Source organism: Cebus imitator, unplaced genomic scaffold (assembly GCF_001604975.1).
Source record: "Cebus imitator isolate Cc_AM_T3 unplaced genomic scaffold, Cebus_imitator-1.0 Scaffold45, whole genome shotgun sequence".
Taxonomy (NCBI): domain Eukaryota; kingdom Metazoa; phylum Chordata; class Mammalia; order Primates; family Cebidae; genus Cebus; species Cebus imitator.
The window spans coordinates 273,727-299,108 of NW_016107360.1; the positions used below are offsets into that span (position 1 = coordinate 273,727).

The 25,382-nt window shown below is 36.2% G+C and overlaps 1 protein-coding gene across 5 annotated transcripts in view; it reads right to left on the minus strand.

The window, feature by feature from the left end:
- The window catches only part of CRPPA (CDP-L-ribitol pyrophosphorylase A), a 324,254-nt gene that overhangs the window by 49,449 nt on the left and 249,423 nt on the right, over window positions 1–25,382 (minus strand). The window contains exon 10 of one of the 5 annotated variants that reach the window (XM_017526897.2): window positions 11,178–11,743. The exons of the other annotated variants lie outside the window; for them this stretch is intronic. Within the exon in view, the coding sequence (XP_017382386.1) occupies window positions 11,663–11,743 (81 nt within the window). The 3' untranslated portion in view covers window positions 11,178–11,662. Of the gene's footprint in view, window positions 1–11,177; window positions 11,744–25,382 lie in introns of those variants that run through there. 5 annotated transcript variants of the gene reach the window in all.

The window sequence follows — 25,382 nt, forward strand, 5'->3', positions numbered from 1 at the left end:
GCCCAGTTGATTTTTTGTATTTTTAGTAGAGACGGTGTTTCACCATGTTGACCAGGATGGTCTCGATCTCTTGACTTCGTGATCCACCCGCCTCGGTCTCCCAAAGTGCTGGGATTACAGGCGTGAGCCACTGCGTCCGGCCTAGACCTCTATTAACAAAACCGCAAGGAAGTTTACAGAGCGGCTAGGCAGAACCCATGGCAGCTCAGCAATGCCTCTGCTGACAGACTGTGACTAGGCTACCTCCTTGCTGGGCAGGGCATCTCTGAAAAAAGGCAACAGCACATCGGGAACTTACAAATAAAGCCCCACCTTCCCAGGACAGAGCAACTGGGGAAAAAAAGGTGGTTATAAGTTCTGCTGCAGCAGATGTAAACATACCTGCCCAGCAGCTCTGAACAGAATGATGGAGCTCATAGCTAAGCATTTGAGCTCCTATAAGGGAAAGACTGTCTCTTCAAGCAGCTCCCTGACCCCCATATATTCAAAGAGACACCTCATAAAGGAGAGCTCAGGGTGACATCTGGTGGGTATCCTTCTGGTACAAAGGTAAAAGAAGAAGAAACTGGCAGCAACCCTTACTGTTCTGCAGCCACCACAGGTGATCCCCAGGCAAGCAGGGTCTGGAATGGACCTCCAGCAGTCCTATAGGAGAGGGGCCTGTTAGAAGAAAAACTAAAAAACAAACAAACAAAAAATAACTTCATCATCAACAAACAGAACGTCCACTCAGAGGCCCCATCTGAGAGTCACGAACTACAAAGACCACAGGTAGATAATTCCACAAAGATGGGAAGAAACCAGTGCAAAAAGGATGAAAACACCAAAACCAGAATGCCTCTCCTTCTCCAAGGGATCACAACCCCTCACCAACAAGGGAACAAGGCTGGATGGGGAATGAGTCTGATGAATTGACAGAAACAGGCTTCTGAAGGTGGGTAATAACAAAATTCTCTGAGCTAAAAGATCATTTTCTAACCCAATGCAAAGAAACTAAGAAACTTGAAAAAAGGTTTGACGAAATGCTAACAAGAATAAACAGCTTAGAGAAGACTATAAATGAACTGATGGAATTGAAAAACACAACACGAGAACTTTGCAAAGCATACATAAGTTTCAATAGCTGAATCGACCAGGCAGAAGAAAGGACATCAGAGATTGAAGACCAACTCAATGAAATAAAAGGAGAAGGCAAGATTAGAGAAAAAAGAGTAAAAAGAAAAGAACAAAGCCTCCAAGAGATATGGGATTATGTGAAAAGACCTAATCTACGTTTGATAGGTGTACCTGAATGTGACAGAGAGAATAAATTAAAGCTGGAAAACACTCTTCAGGATATTATCCTGGAGAACTTCCTCAGCCTAGCAAGGCAGGCCAATATTCAAGTCCAGGAAATACAGAGAATACCACAAAGATATTCCTTACCAAGAGCAACCCCAAGGCACATGGTCAACAGATTCACCAGGGTTGAAATGAAGGAAAAAAGCCAACGGCAGCCAGAGAGAAAGGTTGGGTTACTCACAAAGGGAAGCCCATCAGACTCACAGTGGATCTCTAAGCAGAAACCTTACAAGCCAGAAGACAGTGGGGCCAATATTCAACATCCATAAAGAAAACAACTTCCAACCTAGGATTTTATATCCAGCCAAACTAAGCTTCATAAGTGAAGAAGAAATAAAATCATATACTAACAAGCAATTGCTCAGAGATTTCATCACCAACAGGCCTGCCTTACAAGAGCTCCTGAAAGAAGCACTCAACAAAGAAAGGAACAACCAGTACAAGCCACTCCAAAAACAAACCAAATGGTAAAGAACGTTGACACAATGAAGAAACTGCATCAACTAATGGGCAAAACAACCAGCTAGCATCAAAATGGCAGGATCAAATTCACACACAATACTAACCCTAAATGTAAATGGACTAAATGTGCCAATCAAAAGACACAGACTGGCAAATTGGATAAAAAGTCAAAACCCATAGGCATGCTGTATCCAGGAAACCCTTCCCATGTGCAAGAATACACATAGTCTCAAAATAAAGGGATGGAGGAAGATTTACCAAGCAAATGGAGAGCAAAAAAAGCAGACATTGCAATCCTAGTCTCTGATAAAATAGATTTTAAACCGACACAGATCAAAAGAGACAAAGAAGGGCATTATATAATAGTAGAAGGATCAATGCAACAGGAAGAGCTAACAAACCTAAAAATATATGCACCCAATACAGGAACACCCAAGTACATAAAGCAAGTTCTTAATGACCTACAAAGAGACTTAGACTCCCACACAATAATAGTGGGAGACTTCAACACTCCACTGTCAATATTAGACACATCAATGAGACAGAAAATTTAAAAGGATATCCAGGACTGGAACTCAGATCTGGACCAAGCAAACCTAGTAGACATTTACAGAACTCTCCACCCCAAATCCACAGAATATACATTCTTGTCAGCACCACATCACACTTACTCTAAAATAGACCACATAATTGGAAGTAAATCACTCCTCAGCAAAAGCAAAAGAATGGAAATCATAACAAACAGTCTCTTAGACCACAGTGCAATCAAATTAGAACTCAGGATTAAGAAATTAACTCAGAACCACACAACTTCATGGAAACTGAACAACTGGCTCTTGAATGTTGACTGGCTAAACAATGAAATGAAGGCAGAAATAAAGCTGTTCTTCGAAACCAACAAGAAAGAAGACACAACGTACCAGAATCTCTGGGACACATTTAAAGCAGTTTCTAGAGGAAAATTTATAGCAATAAATGCCCATATGAGAAGAAATGAAAGACCTAAAATCGACACCCAATCATCAAAATTGAAAGAGCTAGAGGAGCAAGATTAAAAAAACTCAAAACCTAGCAGAAGACAAGAAATAACTAAGATCACAGCAGAACTGAAGGAGACAGAGACACAAAAAACACTTCAAAAAATTAATAAATACAGGAGCTGGTTTTCTGAAAAGATTAACAAAACAGACCACTAGCCAGATTAATAAAAAGAAAAGGGAGAAGAATGAAATAGAGGCAATAAAAAATGAAAAAGGGGATATCACCACCTATTCCACAGAAATACAAACTACCATCAGAGATTACTACAAACAACTCTATGTACATAAACCAGTAAACCTGGAAGAAATGGATAAATTCCTGGACAAGTGCACCCTCCCAAGCCTAAATCAGGAAGAAGTCAGAACCCTGAATAAACGAATAACAAGGGCTGAAGTTGAGGCATCAATTAATAGCCTACCAACCAAAAAATCCCAGGTCCAGATGGGTTCACAGCTGAATTCTACCAGACATACAAGGAGGAGCTAGGATCACTCCTTCTGAAACTATTCCAAAGAATACAAAAAGAGGGAATCCTTTCCAAATCATTTTTTTTATGAGACCAACATCATCCTGATACCAAAATCCAGCAGAGACTCAACAAGAAAAGAAAACTTCAGGCCAATACCCATGATGAACATTAATGCAAAAATCTTCAATAAAATACTGGCAAACTGATTGCAACAGCACATCAAAAGGCTTATCCACCATGATCAAGTAGGCTTCATCCCGGGGATGCAAGGCTGGTTCAACATACTCAAGTCTATAAACATAATTCACCACATAAACAGAACCAGACAAAAACCACATGATCATCTCACTAGATGCAGAGAAGGCCTTCAACAAAATTCAAAAGCCCTTTATGCTAAAAACTCTCAATAAACTAGGTATCGACAGAAGGTATCTCAAAATAATTAAAGCTATATATGACAACCCACAGCCAGTATCATACTGAATGGGCAAAAACTGGAAGCATTCACTATGAAATCTGGCACTAGACAAGGATGCCCTCTCTCATCACTCCTATTCAATATAGTATTGGAAATTCTAGCCAGAGCAATCAGGCAAAAAAAGAAAGAAGAAAAAGAAAGAAAGGAAAGGAAAGGGAAAGGGAAAGAAAGGAAGGAAGGAAGGAAGGAAGGAAGGAAGGAAGGAAGGAAGGAAGGAAGGAAGGAAGGAAGGAAGGAAGAAAGGAAGGAAGGAAAAAGGAAGGAAGGAAGGAAGGAAGGCAGGCAGGCAGGCAGGCAAGAAAGCAAGAAGAAATAAAGGGAATTCAATTAGGAAAGGAGGCAGTCAAATCGTCTCTATTTGCAGACGACATGATTGTATATTTAGAAGACCCCATCGTTTCAGCCCCAAATCTCCTGAAACTGATAAACAACTTCAGCAAAGTCTCAGGATACAAAATCAATGTGCAAAAATCACAAGCATTTCTATACACCAATAACGGACTTAAAGAGAACCAAATCAAGAACGAACTGCCATTCACAATTGCTACAAAGAGAATAAAATACATAGGAATGCAACCAACAAGGGATGTAGTTATCTTCAAGAAGAACTACAAACCACCGCTCAAGGAAATAAGAGAGGACATAAACAGATGGAAAAACATTCCATGCTCATAGTTAGGAAGAATCAATATTGTGAAAATGGACATACTGCCCAAAGTAATTTATAGATTCAGCACTATCTCCATGAGGCTACCTATGATTCCCTTCACAGAACTGGAAAATAGCTACCTTAAACTTCATATGGAACCAAAAGAGAGCCTGTATAGCCAAATCAATTCTAAGCAAAGAGAACAAAGCTGGAGGCATTATGCTACGTGACTTCAAACTATACTACAAGGCTACAGTAATCAAAACAGCATACTACTCGTATTGAAACAGATATAGACCAATGGAACAGAACAGAGGCATCAGAGGCAACACCACACATCTGCAACAATCTGATCTTTGACAAACCTGACAAAAACAAGCAATGGGGACAGGATTCCCTGTTTAATAAACGGTGTTGGGAAAACTGGCTAGCCATGTGCAGAAAGCAGAAACTGAACACCTTCCTGACACCTTACACTAAAATTAACTCCAGATAGATTAAAGACTTAAACATAAGACCGAAGACCATAAAAACCCTAGGAGAAAACCTAGGCAAAACCATTCAGGACATAGGCATAGGCAAGGTCTTCATGACTAAAACACCAAAAGCATTGGCAACAAAAGCCAAAATATACAAATGGGATCTAACAAAACTCCAGAGCTTCTGCACAGCAAAAAAACAAACAAACAAAAAAAACAAAAAAAAAAGAACAATCAAGAAAGTGGAGAGATCCCCAACAAAATGGTATAAAATATTTGCAAACTATCCATCTAACAAGTCATTCATTAGAGTGAACTGGCAACCAATAGAATGGGAAAAAAATTTTTGCAATCTACCCATCTGAAAAAGGGCTAATATCCAGATTCTACAAAGAACTAAAACAGATTTACAAGAAAACATCAAATAAACCCATCCAAAATTGGGCAAAGGAAATGAACAGACACTTCAAAAGAAGACATCCATGAAGCCAACAAACCTATGAAAAAATGCTCATCATCACTGGTCATTAGAAAAATGCAAATCAAAACTGCATTGAGATACCATCTCACACCAGTTAGAATGGCGGTCATTAACCATCTGGAGACAACAGATGCTGGAGAGGATGTGGAGAAATAGGAACACTTTTGTTGGTGGTAGTTTAAATTGGTTCAGCCATTGTGGAAGACATTGTGGTGATTCCTCAAGGATCTAGAAATAGAAATTCCATTTGACACAGCAATCCCATCACTGGTTATACCCAAAGGATTACAAATCATTCTATTATAAAGGCACATGGACACGTATGTTCACTGCGGGGCTGTTTACAATAGGAAAGACTTGGAACCAACTGAAATGCCCATTGATGAGAGACTCAACAAGGAAAATGTGGCACATATACACCGTGGAATACTATGCAGCCATAAAAAACAATGAGTTTGTGTCCTTTATAGGGACATGGATGAATCTGGAAACCATCATTCTCAGCAAACTGACACAAGAACAGAAAATCAAACACTGCATGTTCTCAAAGGCGAGTGTTGAACAATGAGAATACATGGACACAGGGAGGGGAGCATCACACATTGGGGTCTCTTGGGGAGTACTATGGGAGGGACAGTGGGGGGGTGGTGAGGTCAGGGAGCAATAACATGGGGAGAAATACCAGATACAGGTGACAGGGATGGAGGCAGCAAACCACATTGCCATGTATGTACCTATTCAACAATCCTGCATGTTCTGCACATGTACACCAGAACCTAAAGTGTAATAAAACATATTAAAAATATATATATTAAAATTGAAAAAAAACTGTTTGAGTTTTGCAGATGAGGAAAATAAACTTCACAAAGATTAAGTATCTCATCCAAGTTCAAACAAGTGATGGTCCTGGTTATTAAAATCAGTTCTATCTAGATTCAGAAAAATATTCTTTTTGTGACAATGCTGTATCCTTTTTGAAGGTCAAGGAGGAGCTAATTACAACTGAGACTGACTTCAAATATGTAGATCCTGAAACAGAATTACAATACAAATTATTGCAAACAATTGCTTTATATCACACATTCTTAAGGAACTCATAGTTACTGTTGGGCACAAACATCTTTATTTCCATAGTATCTTTTAGAACTGTTTCCATTATGTTAAATATGTGGATATAAGACCTTCACTAAGGAGATTTCATGAGAAAGAAGGTGCCCGTTATTTATTAGGGTGAGGTGACAGTAGTAGGTCATTTTTATACATGTACATGCATACACAAACATTTTGTATAAATAGATCTCTTAAAAATAAGGTATGTATCTTTTAAAATTTGTATCTAGATTATGGTGTCTAAAAGTATTCCCTGTATCTGATAGCTTTGAGCTCTATAGACAACAAAATCAAGATCGTATTTCAGAAAGAAGAACTGAGATGCTCAACTCTAGCAATGTAAATATTTGAACCTTTTTGATGTGATTTACCATGATCTAAGGGCTCAATCTTTGTGTTGCCCGAAATTCATATATTGAAATCCTAAGCCTCTGGAGGTAGGGCCTTTGGGAGGTAATTAGGTCATGAGGATAGAGACTTCATGAATGGGATTAGTACGTTGCTTGAAGAAGCTCCAGAAAGCTGCCTTGCTCATATTCCATGTGAGGAAACAGGCAGGAAGCACAGTCTATGGACCATGAATCAGGTCCTCACCAAACCCTGAATATGCCAGTGCTGGAATTGAACTTCCCAGCTTCCAGAACTACAAGAAATACATTTCTGTTGTTTATAAGCTACCTAGTGTATAGCTTTTAACAGCCCAAAAGACTAAGACACCTCAGGAAAGAGGTAGAATAAACAGATGAATGAGAACATTTCTCTTTGATATATTGTTGTATTTTAAAAATTATTTTCTTAAAAAAGGGCTCACATATTAACTTTTTAAAAAATAGTAATAGCAACAAAGAGAGCATTAAAAATTAAACATTCAAAGGAAGGCTGAATTTTAGAGACGGCTACACAAAATCTCCTTTTATTAGCCTACGATTAACAATACTATATATTAAACTGATTTTGTTATTTTATTCTAAAAAGAGGTTTAACTTTTCTTCCAATGAGACTGATCCTGTACTTCAGCTTTGATTAGAATATCTACTCATTTTTTTCCTAAGCTTTTCCTACAGAAAACTATCTTGGAAATAAACTTAATGAACAACTCTGTGCCAGACTTAAACTATGACCTTTGTATTTTTATTACCACAATGTATGCAGTACACAAACAACACATGATGAATGTGTTGTATAATAAATGCTTGTAATTATAATTTTATACAAAATATGAGCACTGAGTGTTCATTAAACCAGTAACGCTTCATTAAAATCTAAGAAAATATCCTATAGGAAAATATTTTACAGCATAAGCTTTATTCTTTTTTGAAGTGATGAGAAATGGATAACATAAATATTAAAACAACAATAAGTACAGCATGCTATGAAAGTCAGCAAAGTTAAAAGATCATAAACTATGTCAACCATTTATATGTATATATATCTGACATATTTCTCCATCTGAAGCCTTTATAGCTATTTATGTGAAAACAAGATAATCATTTCTAAAGAATGTATGCTGTATACTTACCACCTACAATAATGAACTTTCAGGTAGGACAAATGATTTACAGCTGAAATACCTATAATGCTTCCAGAAGCAAATCTGTCTATGCAAGGATAGCACTGGCAAAAGTACCACACCTCAAAGCAAAGGAAAAAAGCTAAAACCAACTTTTAGTATGGCCTGTGAAATGTAGAAAAGTGGAAATACCTTCAAAAACTATATACCAAGAATATTTTAGAATCTTTCAAAAGCTTTTAAGTAAACATGAGAGGGTATCCAAATTATACTACAAGTTTACATTTACCTATATTAACCTGTTTCATGTTTTATCTACCACCAGTTAGTGAGCTTCATGTAACTGCAATCCTACACAAGCTCCAAAGCATAAAAACAGGAAAAAAAAATGTAACTGGATGGCTTTGATACACTTTTCTCATTATATAAAATGTCTATATCCTACAAAATTAAAGAATAGTGTAATTTTCTTTAAAATTATCTTATAATTTGACCAACGGTAGAGAGTAAGAATGAGTGAAAATATCTAGTAAACGTTGTCAGGGGCCCATTTACCTCCTCTACCACTCTTTTTTTTTTTTTTTTTAAACAGAGTTTCACTCTCGTTGCCCAGGCTGGATTGCAATGGCAAAATCTTGGCTCACTGCAACCTCCGCTTCCCGGGTTCAAGCAATTCTCCTGCCCCGGCCTCAGCTTTCCAAGTAGCTGGGATTACAGGTTCCCGCCACCACACCCAGCTAATTTTTCTATTTTTAGTAGAGATGAGTTTTCACCATGTTGGTCAGGCTGGTCTCCAACTCCTGACCTCAAGTGATCCACCCACCTTGGCCTCCCAAAGTGCTGGGATTACAGGTGTGAGCCACTGCCCCCAGATGATTTACCCCCTTTATGAGCTCACTTAACATGAGAAAGGCATTAAAACTAATAATTGAGTAAGTGGCATTGTGGAATATTTGGAGGAATACAAGGAGGTAGAAACAGCAGTGTAGTCAAAGATCTGAGACTTAAGAACACTGTGATCTGGAGTAAATCATTAAGCTTCTTAATTTTCTCCATTCCTTTGCAAAACACAGACAACAAAATTTGACCTGTACATCCCTGAACCTACCTGTTCATGCCAGAATTTGTCTAAGATTTAAATGAAAAGTCTCAGAAAGTCAAAATCAAATATAACATTTTATGAAGTTAATTCTCATATACAGTTTAGGACTGATTCATTTGATACTACTGAGGGGAAAAGACAAATTAAAAACCTTTATAGAATGAGTGTTTTATATCTAAATAATATTAACACTGAAATATTAGGTTGGTGAAAATGTTAGTGTGGTTTTTGCCATTAATTTTAAAAACTGCAATTACTTTTACACCAACCTAATAATTTAAAATAGAAACACTATCTAGAAACCAGAAGCTTTTATCTTTCTCTTTCAACTAGATTATACTTGTCTTCAGGTTCCTTATGCCTGGTATTTAGTAAACACAGGAAAAATTGATCAATAAAGGAAGAAAGGAAAAGAAATATATCTCCCGAATTACCCAGATTGAACTCTGCTACATTATTTGTTAACACAATTTAAATATTCCCAACATAGATACTTATGATAACATTCTAATTTGGTATTCAAAGATTAAGCGCCTAGAATTCCATTACTTTTCCAGAGCAGATAATTTGCTACAAGATGCAAAGAAGTATCTTGTTTGACATATTCTGTCCTGTTAGCCATACTTCCCACAGACATAATTAAATTTAATATTACTAGTATCTTACCACCATTAAGATTTTGTTAAAAAAAAGTCAAGTAGAATTATTCTTTTTGATGAAATATATTCAAAGGAATACTACTCAAGCTAGAGGAAAAATAAGATGTAAGTACCATGTTTCTGTTATTATAAATACTACTGGTTTTTAGTTTTTATTTATTTATTTATTTATTTATTTAGAGACAGAGTCTCACTCTGTTGCCCAGGCTGGAGTGCAGTGGCGTGATCTCAGTTCACTACAACCTCCACTTCCTGGGTTCCAGTGATTCTTGTGCCTCAGACTCCTGAGTAGCTGTGACTACAGGCACACATGACCATGCCAGGCCATATATATATATATGTATATGTTTGGTATTTTACTATAGACAGGGTTTCATCATGTTGCCCAGGCTGGTCTTGAACTCATGTATTCAGGTGATCCACTGACACTGGCCTCCCAAAGTGCTAAGATTACAGGTATGACCCAGTGCAGCCAGCCCTATATACCGGTTTTTAAGAAGTATGGCTGTAAATGCTTTAGTCGTACAAATTATTACACAGACACATAAGGATATAACATATAAAGTTGAATCAACAGAAGCCCCAGAGGCGATCTATCAAATCTTTCTGCAGGGCAGTTTGCAAATGATGGCATTATATAATCCTTTTTATCTCAATCTTGTATAGAATGTCCTTTCTAACTCAAGAGACTTTCATCAGGTTTGAATTTTTTTGCAGACCGCAGTTTCAATGAGTATTTAAAATTCCCCAGCATCTCCCGTATATGTTCTCCAATAGTCCACAATGTTTATTTATAAATTTCTGCCATTTCTTACCAATAGAATATCTTTTAACAGGTCATGAAATACTGAGAACTATTAATTCATTTATTGTTTAAAGGACACTTTTTTGAGCACACAGTATGCCCCAAGCACTAAAGATAAGCATGGAACATTTCACATGAAAAAGGAACCAATGCACAACATTTTGCTTGTGAATGGCTAAAACTGATTAATAGACCTGATATTAACAACCTTGCCTTAAGTAAACCTCCCCACTTGTCTAACTAAGATCTCGTTTCCCATGTCTTCTTCCTTCCATGTCGAGTATCCTACACCACAGGTCAACAAACCATTGTCCTCAGCCAAATCTAGGCTGCCTCCTGTTTTTATAACTCAAGTGCCATTGGGACACAGCTGTCCATTCATTTATGATTTGTCTATGGCTGCCTTTACACTGCAATTACATTTGAGTACTCCAAAATCGCTTTATCTTCCTAAACACTTTACAAGAAAAAGAAAACACCAATTTATAAACAAATTATTTTGAAATCTAGGTTTTAAACATATGCATTCTGAAATATTTAATCAACACTCAGCATCTGATTTTTATAAAAAGTATCAAGAATCACTTTTTCATCTATTCTTCTGTAATTTATGCAAATAAACTAAAAAATAGATCTTAAGCTAACAGCTGCTCCGAAATTTTGATTTAGTGTTCAACAATACTAAAAAATCTAAAATATTAAACATAAGATATTTAAGTGACCTAATATGAATATTAAAACATTTTGTTTTAAAGGGCATATCAAGAAGGCATCATATTATTCTATCATTCACTGTAATCCTTCTCCTTCTCAAGCTAGTAATTCTAAGTGTGTTAGAAGGACTGTTTACGTACTACATTTGAAACTGCATAAGAAAAACTCAAGGCAAACATCTGTATGAGCAATTTTACATAAGCCTTGATCTTCCACTACGTATAATATATGCATGTATTCATCTACCAATGTCAAATATTCAACTTGTACATTATTCCTTTTCTGGCTTAAAGACAACAGAAGTTTATTTTCAGAGGCTGGCATCAAGTGCTAGGGTAGTGCTTCTTCTTGGGCCAGGCTGTCTATTCTGTCACCCTGCCATCTAGATCACTGTCCTCACACACACTGTCACAGATGGCCCACCCCCATGGCTGAATTTCAGCCTGTAAGCAAAAGAAATTATGAAGAGGGGAAGGAAAATTACCTTTCTCTTTAAGAAAACCAAGAAACCGTAGACATCATATGTACACATGAACAGAATTTGAATCAAATGGCATAGCTAACTCCGAGGGAAGCAGAAGCCAAAAAGTTCTGTTACCTGAGAGTCATAAATGAGAATAAATATTAACGGGTGTCTAAGAGCTCTGCCACAGCTACAGACTGGCTTCCACATCTGAGCTAAAGCAAAAGAATTTTCTTTTTTTTTTTTTTTTTAGCTTCTATTTTAGGTTTGGGGTACATGTGCAGGTTTGTTACATAGGGAAACTCTTGTCATGCAGGTTTGTGTATGTTATTTCATCACCCAGGTACTAAGCGTAGTACTCAACAGTTATTTTTTTCTGCTCCTCTCACTCCTCCCACCTACCTTGTATATTAATTTAAGTACTGAACCCCACTAAATGTGAAACAGTTTCTTCTTTCACGGATAAAGTTCTACATTGTTGTATTAAAGAGACTGTGTAGGAAGAGATAAACTTTATTTACAATTTGAGTTGCTTGGTGATTTGAATATAAATGCTGATAAAACTTTTAGATGTTCAGTTATTCTTGGTCAAAAAGATCTTCCAAAGTAGTTTTCACTTCTTTAAAATCTGTGATAAGGGTTTTCCTAGGTTTGTATTTACACACTATTATTTTAAATTTATTTGGATACTTTCATAGCTTACTTAAAATGCAACATCTAAACTGTAGTATAGATCTGTAATAATTCTCCCCTTGAGAATAATATATAATTCACAATTCTAACCTGTGTTAAATTCTAATGAGGTATTAAGCAATTCTGTATTTTTAGAACATTAATGCATTATAAAATAAGCAGCACAAAGTCATTCATTTTAATGCTAGTGCAGCTATAACTTGCTTTCTTCATGTCCAAATAAAGTGTGTAATAACATCTCACCAAGATGATTTAATGGTGAATAATAAAGGCCTGAAATATATCAAGAACAAAATAATTATAGTAAAGATTTGTAACTAGGTAAAGTTGACAGTTTTTTGCTATATTTAAAGCTCACAGCTGACAATGTTGGAAAAAGAAAAATATATTTTCTAGTCTTGTGTTTGGCTGAGTTATTGCAAACAAGGTACCAAGAACAGTTCCTGGCACAGAGTAGGCAGTACACACAGTCTGCATCACAATCATTACCACCATCACCGTTATTATCACATCTCAGAAATAAAACAGAAACAGAAAACCTCATCTGCAGACAATTTTCCTCTCTAGGAGTGAAGCACTTGAGAGGGTACAAGAGACAAAACTGTGTGTTTCTGAGTATTTACAAGGTAAACATTTCCACCATTCAGGAAAGGTTTATCACAAGACACCCAAGGAATAAAAATCTTCTTTGACACAATTTCAAGATTAGTCAGTGAAAATACAGGGCAAAGAAAGGGAGGCAGTGAAACCTGTAAAGTACGAGATCTATTTAAAGCAAGGGTAAGTAGATAGTAAGTATCCTTAGAGACAAGTTTATGATCACCCAAAATGAGGCACCAACAAGGTCACTGCATATACAACTGCTACTCATTCCCCAAAGGAACCCTAAAATGCTGGACACCTAATTCTGACTGAAGAAATAGTAACAAAGTCTATTGCTCTCTGACAAAGGAATGATGGAGCTATTGGTTTCTGTAGTTACATACAAAGCACTAGTGTACCACGTATCACTCTCTCTTAATGGTAGCACAAAACGTTAGCAATGGAAAAAGCAATGGAATAAGAAGATACAGTCAGATGTTTAACCTGTAAAATGCAGAGGATTTTTCAGAAAATACATTTCTAGAGTGGTACCACCTGGGAAACGATGGCAGCTGTCCTTCCAAGTGGAAGGCATTCACCTGAACTACACTGATCCGAATAAAACAAGAAAAAGGAGAGGTGGGTAATGTCAGAAAAACATAATTAGAATCCAGAACATTTGGAGGAGTATATTAGCAAGATTGGGGAACAAGAGGTCCTCACACTGAATACCTCCACAGAAACAAATATTTGGCAGCTATGCACAGAGAAAAGTGCCTATGTGAAAGCTTTAGGATTCAGGCAGAAGGCATAAAATTCTAGTGGATCCAAAGACCCAGGAGGACTGCTTTCAGAAGACTGGCTTATACATTGATGACAAGCCCATAGACCTCTACACCAGCTTCAGAAAAGAAACAATGGTGTTCTTGTATGGAGCAGGTTCCAGTCCCACTCTTCCACGGTCCTGTCAAGAGCCCTTTCCACCAAAAATCCAGGGATAAGCCATGCCCATTCATACCTGCAGTAACAGGGCTTGACAACCTTAGATCCAACTGAGGTTCCTGAAGCAGTACAGTGACCTGACTTAAAGCTCCATTCTACTTTAGCCCAAAGGCAGTCCTGCCTGCCTAGAGACATGCCCAAAGGACCTGAGAGAACTCATACCTATAGGCATTCCAGGTAACAGATGTGCCCATCTCAGATCCAACTTTAACCTCTAAAGCAGCACAAGTCTCCAGCCTTACCTTGGCCAGGAGGCAGTCCTAACCACTCAGGTATCCAGCAGGAGTCAAAACCGTAAGTGCCCCAGGAACTGGTCTGCCAACCTCAGACCTGACTGCTGTCCCTGAAGCAGCACTGTAACCTAGGTTCCATCACTGTTCTACCACAATCTGGAAGCAATTCTATCTCGTTAGGGACATGGCCTGGCAGAAACATGCTCAGAAACCTGAAATAAGCTACACTTACCTGGGACCCTAGTAATAGGCCTGCCAACTGCAGATATGAATGAGGAACTTGACACAACCATAGGACCCCACTCCAATTCACCCAAATACAATTCCAGAGGCAGTCCTATCAGGTTAGAGAAGGTCTATGCTTGCTGAAAACAGTCTATAAAAAATGAAAGAGAAGTCTTCTCTTTCAAAAGCACAAGCACAAATGCAAGGTTATACAGATCATGAAGAATGAGGCAAATACAACACCATCAAAAGAAACTAATAAATCTGCAGTAACCAATGATAAATGAAAATTTGTGAATGGCTTGACAAATAATTCAAAATCTTTTAAAAGCTCAATAAGCTACAAGAGAATGTGGATAAATTACTTAACAAAATCAGGAAAACAATATATGAGGAGAATTAGAAGTTCAACTTATAAATAAAAAACTTTAAAAGAAAAAAAAATAGAAACCCCGAAGCTGAAAAATATAATCCCTGAAATAATCAAATTCAGAGATGTTTAACAGCAGACTGAAGCAGAAGAAATAATCAGTGAGGTCAAAGACAAGTCATTTGAAATTACTCAGAGGAAAAAAACGAAAAGAAAAAGAATGAAAAAGATGGAAAAAAAAAAGCCAATTTGATTAAAGAAACACCATCAAATTAAACAACATATTCATTAGGGGAGTACCAAAGGCAGCAGAGAATGAGAAACGGAATAAGCTTTTGCAAAGAAATAATGACAGAAAACTCCCAATATCTGGGAAGGGAATTGAACATTCATATCCACAATGTACAAAGAACCTCAAGTAGATGGAGTTAAGAGGTTTTCACCAAGTCACATTAATTTGTCAGAAGTCAAATTCTCAGAAGTCAAATTGTCAGAAGTCAAAGACAATGAGAGAATTTAGAAAGCAGCAAGATAAAAGTGGGTTGTTAAATACAAAGGAACATCCATATGACTATGACGGGATTTCTCAGCAGAAACCTTGCAAACCAAGAGAAAATGGGAAAATAAAATTGAAGTACTGAGAAAATAAGTGTAAAAACCCTAAATAAACAAACAAAAAAAACCCTACTAACCAAAAATATTATATCCATCAAATATGTCATTCAGGAGGGGAGAGACGAAGGCTTTCCCAGAGAAATAAAAGCTGAAGAAGTTCATCACTACTAGACCTGCTTGACAAGAAATGGTGAAGGGAGTTCTCCAAGTTGCAACAAAAAGTAGCAAGATGAAAAAAAATGAAACCATAAAACTTCCAGGTAAAGATAAATATGTAATCAAACTCAACAATTTTGTAATGATGTACACAAATCACTTTCAACTGTAGTATACAGTTAAAAATAAAAGTGTTAAAATTAAGACTATAATAATTTGTTAATGGATACAATATATAAAAGATATAAACAGTGACATCAAAAACCTAAAATGCATGAGGAAAGAAGTGTAGAACTTCCATATTAATTCAGAGCTAAATGTTACCTTAAAAGAGACTGTTATAAGATGTAAACCTCATGGTTTTATGTAAGCTTCAAGGTAATCACAAAGATAAAATGTATAATAGACAAAAGAGAAAGAGAAAGGAAAGCAATGCCACTATAAAAACTCATCAGGATCATGAAGGAAGACAAGTCACGGAGAGAGGAACAAAGGAATTACAAAGCAAGTTAGAAAATAGTAGACAAATCATAGTACTAATTTCCTACCAGACTACACAACTTTAAATGTAAAGAGATTAAATTTTCTAATCAAAAGACACCTAGTGGCTACAGAGATTTAAAAAATAAGCTCCAACTCTATGGTGCCTGCAAGAAACTCATTTAGTAATTCATTTTCAGGTTGAAAGTGAAAAATACCCAATTGCTTTCAAAATGGGAAATTCATTTTGAAATGAAGCTTCCCCCGCACAAGCTCTCTTGCCTACCTGCCACCACGTAAGATGTGCCTTTGCTCTTCCTTTGTCTTCCACCATGATTGTGAGGTCTCCCCAGCCCTGCAGAACCGTGAGTCCATTAAATTTCTTTCCTTTGTCAATTACCCAGTCTTGGGTATGTCTTTATTAGCAGCATGAGAATGGACTAATATACTCACCTTACCTTTCAAAGAGGCAAAATCCCTGGCTTCAAGGAAGCCATTTCCCTGATGTAGGTCACATGCTTTACCTCTATCCCTTCCTCCCAGGGATTCACCCCCAAAATCAAACCTCCCATCAGTAGCCTGATATAATTATGAGTGGTTATAATATCACCCAGTTTAACTTCCCAATCACAAACACATTCTTTGTGGCATGTCTCTACAAAGCATAGTCTTCTTATAACTGATGTTATTTATGCACTTATTTAACTTTAATAAGTAAAAAGAACTTATTTAACAAAATCAATGAGTTCAAGTAAACGAACTTCCTCTCTTTTAAGAAAAATTTGAAAATAAATGTTTTGCTACCTAAATTAAGCTGTACTCTAAGCTCTTGGAGGAATAAAGCATGTCTGAAATTTCCAGTGCCTATCACAAGGTCTTGGCACATACTACAGATTCAAAAAATATTTATTCACCGAATAAAGGCATATTAACAGGTATCCCAAGCATTCTATCATTTGCATTCTGACTTGCTTAACAAACCTCCTATAAAATTTGACATTCACCCATATTTTACAAATATTTTAGTACCAACTGTGTGTCAGGCTTTTCATCCACTTTATTAACACAATAATAATTTGGTTCCCACCCTCATTCTTAGAATTTGTGGTATTTCACATTTTTCAGTCTTAACAAATTTGATGTTGAAATCTATGAAGTATTTCTCAATCACCTCAAACTAAAATGATCAGTCTCTTCCAGGCCTCAATATTGTCTGTCCCTATTTAAACAGGCTCATACAGCTATTATTTACAAACATACTTTATCTGCCCCAATGTAGTTTCTTATACAGCATGTTAAAAATACTTGTATATATAAACAAACATGTATACATATTATATGTATACATTAAATAATTTCAACATAGTTACACATAACTTTCTTTTCCTCTTAAAAGTGCAACCTCCAATTTCTCAAGAAATCAAAAATCCAACTGTGATATGAACTAGCAACTGCACTACTATTTTTCCAAAGGAAAGGAAATCAGTATTGTTAGGTATCTAGCCCCCCTACCCCATGTTTAATGCAGCACTATTCACAACAGCCAATATATGAAAATAATCTATAAATGTCCATCAACAAATGAATGGATAAAGAAAATGTGGTATGTAAACACAATGAAATACTATTCAGTCTTTAAAAAACACTGAAACCCTGTCATTTTTCAGAAACATGGATGAACCTCAAGGACATTAAGTGAAATAAGCGAAGCACAAAGAAGAAATACTACATGCTGTCACTCACAAGTGAGAGCTTAAAAAAATGAACTGATGTAAGTCGATGGTAGAATTTTGGTTATTGGAGACTGGGAAAGGTAGTGGGCAGGAAAAAAACAGGGAAATGGTTAATGGATAGAAAATTACAGCTAGATGGGAGAATGCATTCTATGGCACTTAAATATAAGTGATATTATGCTTGAATGCTAAATTTTGTAGAAATGATACAAGATAATGGCCTTGATTTTCTCCTGTTTCCAATGTGCATTGGACAGACCAAGTCTGTGATAATATGATGGAATGCATTATCTATTACAATCTTTGCATACATTTATAAAGTTAGAAAGGTGGATTTTAAGTGTTCCTAACACAAAGAAATAAATGATTGAGCTGATGGATATGCTAATTACCCTGGTTTTATATTTACACGTTCTATATGTGTACCAAAATATCACTCTGACAAAAATGTACATTATGTACCAACTAAAAATGAAAAAAAAAAGTATAAAACCTCCATGAAAACTTAGGAAAAATGTTTTCTACTTTGAAAATACAATTCATATTTTCATTGAATTTATTTTGTCTTTACCAACAACAAAATACTCATGATCTTAGCCAATACATATATGTAGAATGTGATTACAAAGTAAAAGTAGGGTACTATGAATATACATATGGTTTGTTTTACCAAGTCACCATAAGCCAAGTTATTAGTGCTTTGGAAGGAACCAGGTTGACTCAGATTCTATGGATCCCAGGAATCTGTATTTTAAAATACTTTTCAGAGGAGCTATGAGGAGCCAGTTTTGGCTCCTCTTGGTCATGTTCATGTGTAACAGATTTGAAATGCTGAAACATTTTCACTCTATCCTGCCACAGCAAGGAAAGACAGACAAAGTCCAGGATAGTATTACAGAATGCACTATCCAGAACAGCGTTATAGAGGGAAAGCACAAGAAACATGCATATATCCTTTTTCTGCCATGACCATTAATTTCTCATTAGGGTTTGAGAAATTATAACACTACACATAACACTATCTATATAACACTATACATTGGAAACATGAAGGGAATCAAGGCCATTATCTTGTACCATTTCTACAAAACGTAGTATGCAAACATAGTAACACTTATATTTAAAGAAATATTATGTAGCATCCCTCTAAATTAAATTCTGAAGGTAACTAGGAAGTTGATTCATGAAAGTTACAGTTGAGTTCTAACTACATCTATATAATTAATAGTAGCTACTAGCCGGGCACAACGACTCATGCCTATAATCCCAGCACTCTGGGAGGCAGAGGCAGGCAGACTGCCTGAGTTCAGGAATTCATCACCAGCCTGAGCAACAGGGTAAAACCCTGTTCTCTACTAAAATACAAAAAATTAGCCAGGTGTGGCAGCATGTGCCTGTAGTCCCAGCTACTCGGGAGGTGGAGACAGAAGTGCTTGAATCCAGGAGGCGGAGGCTGCAGTGAGCCAAGATCATGCCACTGCACTCCAGCATGGGTGACAAAGCAAGAGTCAAAAAAAAAAAAAAAAAGTAAAGAAAGAAACTATCATTTATGTCCTTACAGAAATGGCTTATTTTTTAACCTCATTGAGACATTTTGTGTACAATGAAACTGGTATTCCTCACCTGAAATAGTCATAGTATTTTTGTAAAATCATTACTTAACCCTTTTATTCTTATAATTGAAGATTTTAAATGAGCAAAACGCCTTTGTAATAAAGTTAGATTTATCAAAAACTGTACCTGAATATTTAGGGGAATAGAATTTATTAGTTTTATTTTTCCTCAATATAAGAATAATCAGCAACATTCTTACTTTCTAGTTTTTAAAATTTATTTTAACCAGCAAAATATAAAGTTCCCTGTTTTATTAAGAAGGATAGATATCCCCAACATTAACCAAATAGCTATACACTGCAGGATATTAAAGATATTCTAGGATAAATCATCATTTTGAGGATGCTGAATGTTAGGAATGAAATTGAAAGAAACCCATGACACTTTGAAAATAGGAAGCATGGCTTTTTAATGATTGTTTCCATCTCACATCAGAAACATGATATAAAACAGGAAATCCATGCTATTTTGCTAGTTTTAGAATTTAAAAACACTACCACCGCACAAGAAGAGAAATGAGTAAGAGTTAAGCCTGTCAGTCAGCAACATTTTCTGAATGAACACCATCTGCTAAAGAAAACATGAAAGTTGCCTTTTCTTAGTCCATTTTGTGCTGCTTAACAGAATGCCAGAGAATGAGTCGTTTATAAAGAAAAAATTATTTCACTCCTAGAGGCTGGGAAGTTCAGTATCGAGGTGCCAGCAACTGGCAAGGGTCTTTCTATTGTGTCATCCTGTGGCAGGAGGATAAGTGACCGAGTGAGATACCAAACTAGTCCTTTTTATAAGAAACACGCTCTCATGATAATAAACCCAGTCTGGCAAATGGCATTAATCCATTCATAAGGGTAGGGCCTTCATGGACTAATCATTTATCATTAGGCCCCACCTCCCAACATTGTTGCATTGAAGATTAAGTTCCCAACACAGGCTTTTTGGAGGACACATTCAACATAGCATGCCTGTTTTGCAGTCACTAATTAAAAAATCAAAGAGTTTCTTTGTCAGAATTTTGTTAACACACCAGTAGGATTCACTGGTAGCCTGATAAAATGAGACAATATAGATGAGGTGGCAACAATGTACCTCAATCACTAAATGAGTCAAAGATAATAAATCATTATTCATTAATGTGTTGCCTCTTCCAAGGCAGACAATATTTCGAGTAATGACAAAGGAGCTTCAAACTACAAACCATTACCTGAAACCATCAATTTGGCAAAATCTATTCAGTTACCTTCAGAAAGGAGTCTTCTCAGAAAAAGTACTTGCTCAAAATTACCCTCAGTCTCAAAACTGAGATAGTCATGTAAAGGAAATGTAAGCTGTGAAGATTTGTTATTTCTATCAATAGTAAACAAAGGCACTCTGCTCATAGAGGAGTAGAAATACTATCTGGCCTGTTCCTTGCAACAGTCAGAAGATAACACTATAGTTACTATGCCTATCCCAATGATTATATACATTCTTAATTCCAAAAACATTCATCGAGATGGGTAGAAAGCCATTTTAAAATATATTAAAAAATAAAAAAATTATCTTATTCCTAGACATTTTGAAGTGTATTTCTTCCATATTTTCTATTTACATATTTACATTCATGTACATACTTTTGAAACAATACTGTACACATTGTCTGTTCTTCTAGTTTACCACCATATATTAATTATTTTGTAAGACTCTATTTTAAGAAAAGTGTAACACAAAACATGTTCAAAGTAATTTTTCTAGAAAAATACAAGTAAGTATTGTAGGAAGTTGCAATATACTATCATGTCTTGGGTTAAAGCTATGTGCAAATTATACACAATAGGTTACTCCTGACTGAAAACCTAGTGCGCAAATAAAAACTCCAAACTTTCATAAAATTAAAATTTTAACCAAGTTGAACAACATATTCTTCAAACATTCAGAAATTCTTCTGAATTTCTTCAGAAGAGATTCTGAAGAAATTCAAAACGGCAAAGAACCTATGCTCCATTTCTCCATAAATAATTTTTAAATCACCATAAATAGAGGATGATTATATATAATCAATGTGAATGTGGTGATAAAATATGCTCTGCATTTGAAAAGTGTAATAAAATCTGATGGAAATCTGAGACCATGTAATTTTAGCAATTTATGTATAAGCAGGTAAGTATTTTATAATCAAGATACAACTGGAAATAAATTTAAAATAACAAATATATGTTAGTTTGATGTATATTAAATGTGTACAGATAATATAAAATATACTTTATATGAATTTGTAAGTTATATAAACTTGACTTTAGTAGAGAAAAAAAAAGTAACTTTCCATTTGACCTATAATGTACTCAAGAAAACAGTTACTACCCCCCAGTGAGCGTTTAAAAATGTTATATTGGCACTTCTATTGAATGACTATTTCATTTACCTTACTGTAAATCAAAAGTTTTTCTTTCAAGAAATTTAAACAAACACATTTATTGAACACCTAGTCATTTTATTTCTTAAAAAAAAAAAAATGGGATACATGTGCAGAACGTGCAGGTTTGTTACAGAGGTATACTTGTGCCATGGTGGTTTGCTGCACCTACTGATCCATCCTCTGAGTTCCCTCTCCCACTTCCAACCCCCCAATAGGCCTCGATGTCTGTCGTTTCCTTCTGTGTGTCCATGTATTCTCCTTGTTCAACTCCCACTTATGAGGAACACTGGGTAAATTTTAAGGACTCGATTTCCTTCATGAATTATATGTTAAATGTGAGGAAATGCTTATAGAGAAGAGTGTATCATGTATAAATACTCCGAGTAATAAAATTAAACTTCTGTTATAATGTAAGAGGAAAAAAATGTGTCCCCAAGTATTAGTTACATAAGTAATCACTGTTAAATTATTATCTTCTTGGACTGATTTCCCAGATAAGAAATGAAAATTACATGAGATTTCCTCTTGCTGTTGATTGTATAACAAAACATGAGACTTTTTAATAACTACCCTTGATTAATGCTTTTAGATATTAATTTTATTTTACAGGTGATTCAATCTTGAAAGTTTGACAAATATCAATCTTCAAGACGAGTTATTATTTTTTTTTTTAGACTGAGTGTCACTCTGCCACAGAGTCTGGAGTGCAGTGCCATGATCTCAGCTCACTGCAACCTCTACCCACTGGGTTCAAGCAATTCTCCTGCCTCAGCCTCCTCAGTAGCTAGGACAACAGACAAGTGCCATCATACCCAGCTAATTTTTTTTTTTTTTTTTTTAGATAGGGTTTTCCCATGTTGGTCAGGATGGTCTTGAACTACTGACCTCAAATGATCCGCCTGCCTCGGCCTCCCAAAGTGCTGGGATTACAGGCATTAACCACCGCGCCAGGCCTCAAGATGAGTCATTACCTTTGAGTACATCAGTATTGCCACTATCTGTGTATTGTTCTATTTCTTTCTTTTTCCACAGCTGTGGGCCAGCTATCAGTGTCATAGTCTACATAAATTAACTGTCTTATTTTAGAGGTGCAAAAATTTCTACAAATCATACTCCCCCCTCCCATATTCAAGCAAGTGATCAGTGGGTTGATGTCACTGAACAGGCTATGCACTAGCTCAGACATTAACTCTGGTGGGTCATATTCACAGTTAACTCTTGGACAATATAAGTTTTAACTATGGATGTCCACTTATCCGAGGATTTTTTTCAATACAGCTTACACTGAATGAATTCACCTCTCTTGCCTCCCTTTCTACCTCTGCCACCTGACACAGATAAACTCTCCTCTTCTGCCTACTCAGCATGAAAATGATAAGGTTGAAGACCTTTACGCTGTTTCACTTCCACTTGAGGAATACTACATATATTTTCTCTTCCTTGTGATTTTCTTAATAACATTCTCTTTAACCTAACATTATTGTAAAAATACAGAATTTGACACATATACAAAATATGCATTAATGGACTGTTTGTGTTAGCAATAAGGTTTCCATTTAACATTATGCTATTAGTAGTCAAGTTTTCGGGGGGAGTCCAAAGTTTTATGTGGATTTTTAACTATCCAGTGGGTCAGCACTTCAGTTCCCACATTATTCAAGAGTCAACTGTACAAGCTGCTTAAAAGAAACACAGTAACAGAGGTTAACTTCCAAATATAACAAACAAGCGTTCCTTAGTCTCAGTTTGAGAAGCATTGCTATCCAGGATATGGCAGAATTATAAGGGAAAGTCAAGGGGAGGGGCAGCATAAACATGATTAAGGCCAATAGAGATGCTATATACATTTTATTAGGACTACATCTTTTTCTTTAATTAAGGCCACGCAAATGTAGCTAAACCCCGTATATATTTACTGAGTTATTCAAAAGCCAAAAAAAGTCATTTAATTAAACTATACAGAATCTTAAAAACAAGCGTGTTTGGGTAATTGGCCAAGGTTCAGACTTAAAAATAGCTCTAGGGACAACACTCATTTTACTTCACTTGCTTTAGCTGATAACTGTCACTGTTCTATCTTAGACAAGACTTTAGTAAGTTTTGCCCACACTTGTACTTTGCAGTCAATTTTTGTGTCTGGTACAGACATTGGGAGCTTTCTCAAAGGGCTGTGCCAAGGGGCTAACGTCCTTTCTGGTGGTGTTCGTGAGTAAAGGGAAGAAAAACTAAATAAGCTCCTAGTCTTAAGACTCAGGTGGTAGAAATTTTGACCATACTCAGAATTTCCCTCTGGTGACCTCTCTGTAACTTTGCTCCTACTCCTACCTCTCCCACAGAGACCAGATGCTGGAATTTTATTGATGTCATCTCAGAAGATCAGAGAAAAACTAAAAGACAAGGCACAACTTATGAACAAATTTGTAAAGTAAAAGGTCTACCTCTAAGAAAATCCCATTCTATGCTATGGTGAATATTTTCACCTCCATTAAAATGCAGAAGTGATGGCAAGAAATTCAGTCTTCATGTCAAATGATCATAATAGTGTTTCTTAAAAAACTTTTTTGGGTGTCCCATAATCCTAAGAATCTGCTGAAAGCTGTGGATGTTGTTGTGGAAAAGTACATGCATTAGCAGAGACATTTTTTCATACTATTTTAAGGGGCTCGTAGATCACCCGAAATCAAGTCAACAACCCCCAGAAATTTTGATTTAATACAGATAGCAAAATATAGCTCCAAAGAGGTGACATCTTTTGCCTAACTCAGCAGTGTATGTTAGCAGCAATGATATGCAGTTTTGGTTGTTATTTTTTTTTTCTTCTCCCAATCTACTGGCCTGAAAAATGTCCTTAACTTAATTCCTTTGGCAACAAAGACTTCAAAGTAAGTTGCAGGAAGCTTTTCAGAAGGAGAAGAAATATTTCTTGTTTTTGAGACATTGGGAAATCTTTCAGAACGCAAATACAAATACTGTTTTGTTTTTTTTGTTTTTTTGTTTTTTTGTTTTTTTTGCCCGAAAGAGCCAAGAAATGAAGTTCATAAGCTTTCTGTTATTCTGATTTGGAAAGACCAAAGTGAGCAAGATAAGCAACTAGAGTTAAACAAAGTACCTGGAAGAACATCTGAGAGCTGGGAGAAGGTTCTCATATGGAAACAATATGATTCTGCTACACATCCGTATTTATTAGGATAAAACCAAGTCATCCTGAACATTATTGCAATTATATTAATGAAATATTAAATTTCTAAATCAAAACACATGTTCCAGCTCCCTATTCTAGCTGCCCCCTCTCTCCCAGTCCCCACTCTACTTGACATTCCTGCCACCTATGCAGACAGCTAGCTTGGAACCAGAGTTATTCCAGGTTCCTCCCTTACTTTGGCCTCACACTCGAAGACCTATCAATTCTACCACTATGTCTGAAGTCTACCCTGTGCGTCCCTACCCATCATCCCAGCCAAGTCTCAAGCTCTAGTCACCTCTCACCTTGCTTCCTTTTTGCTTGCATTTCTTTCGACTACCGT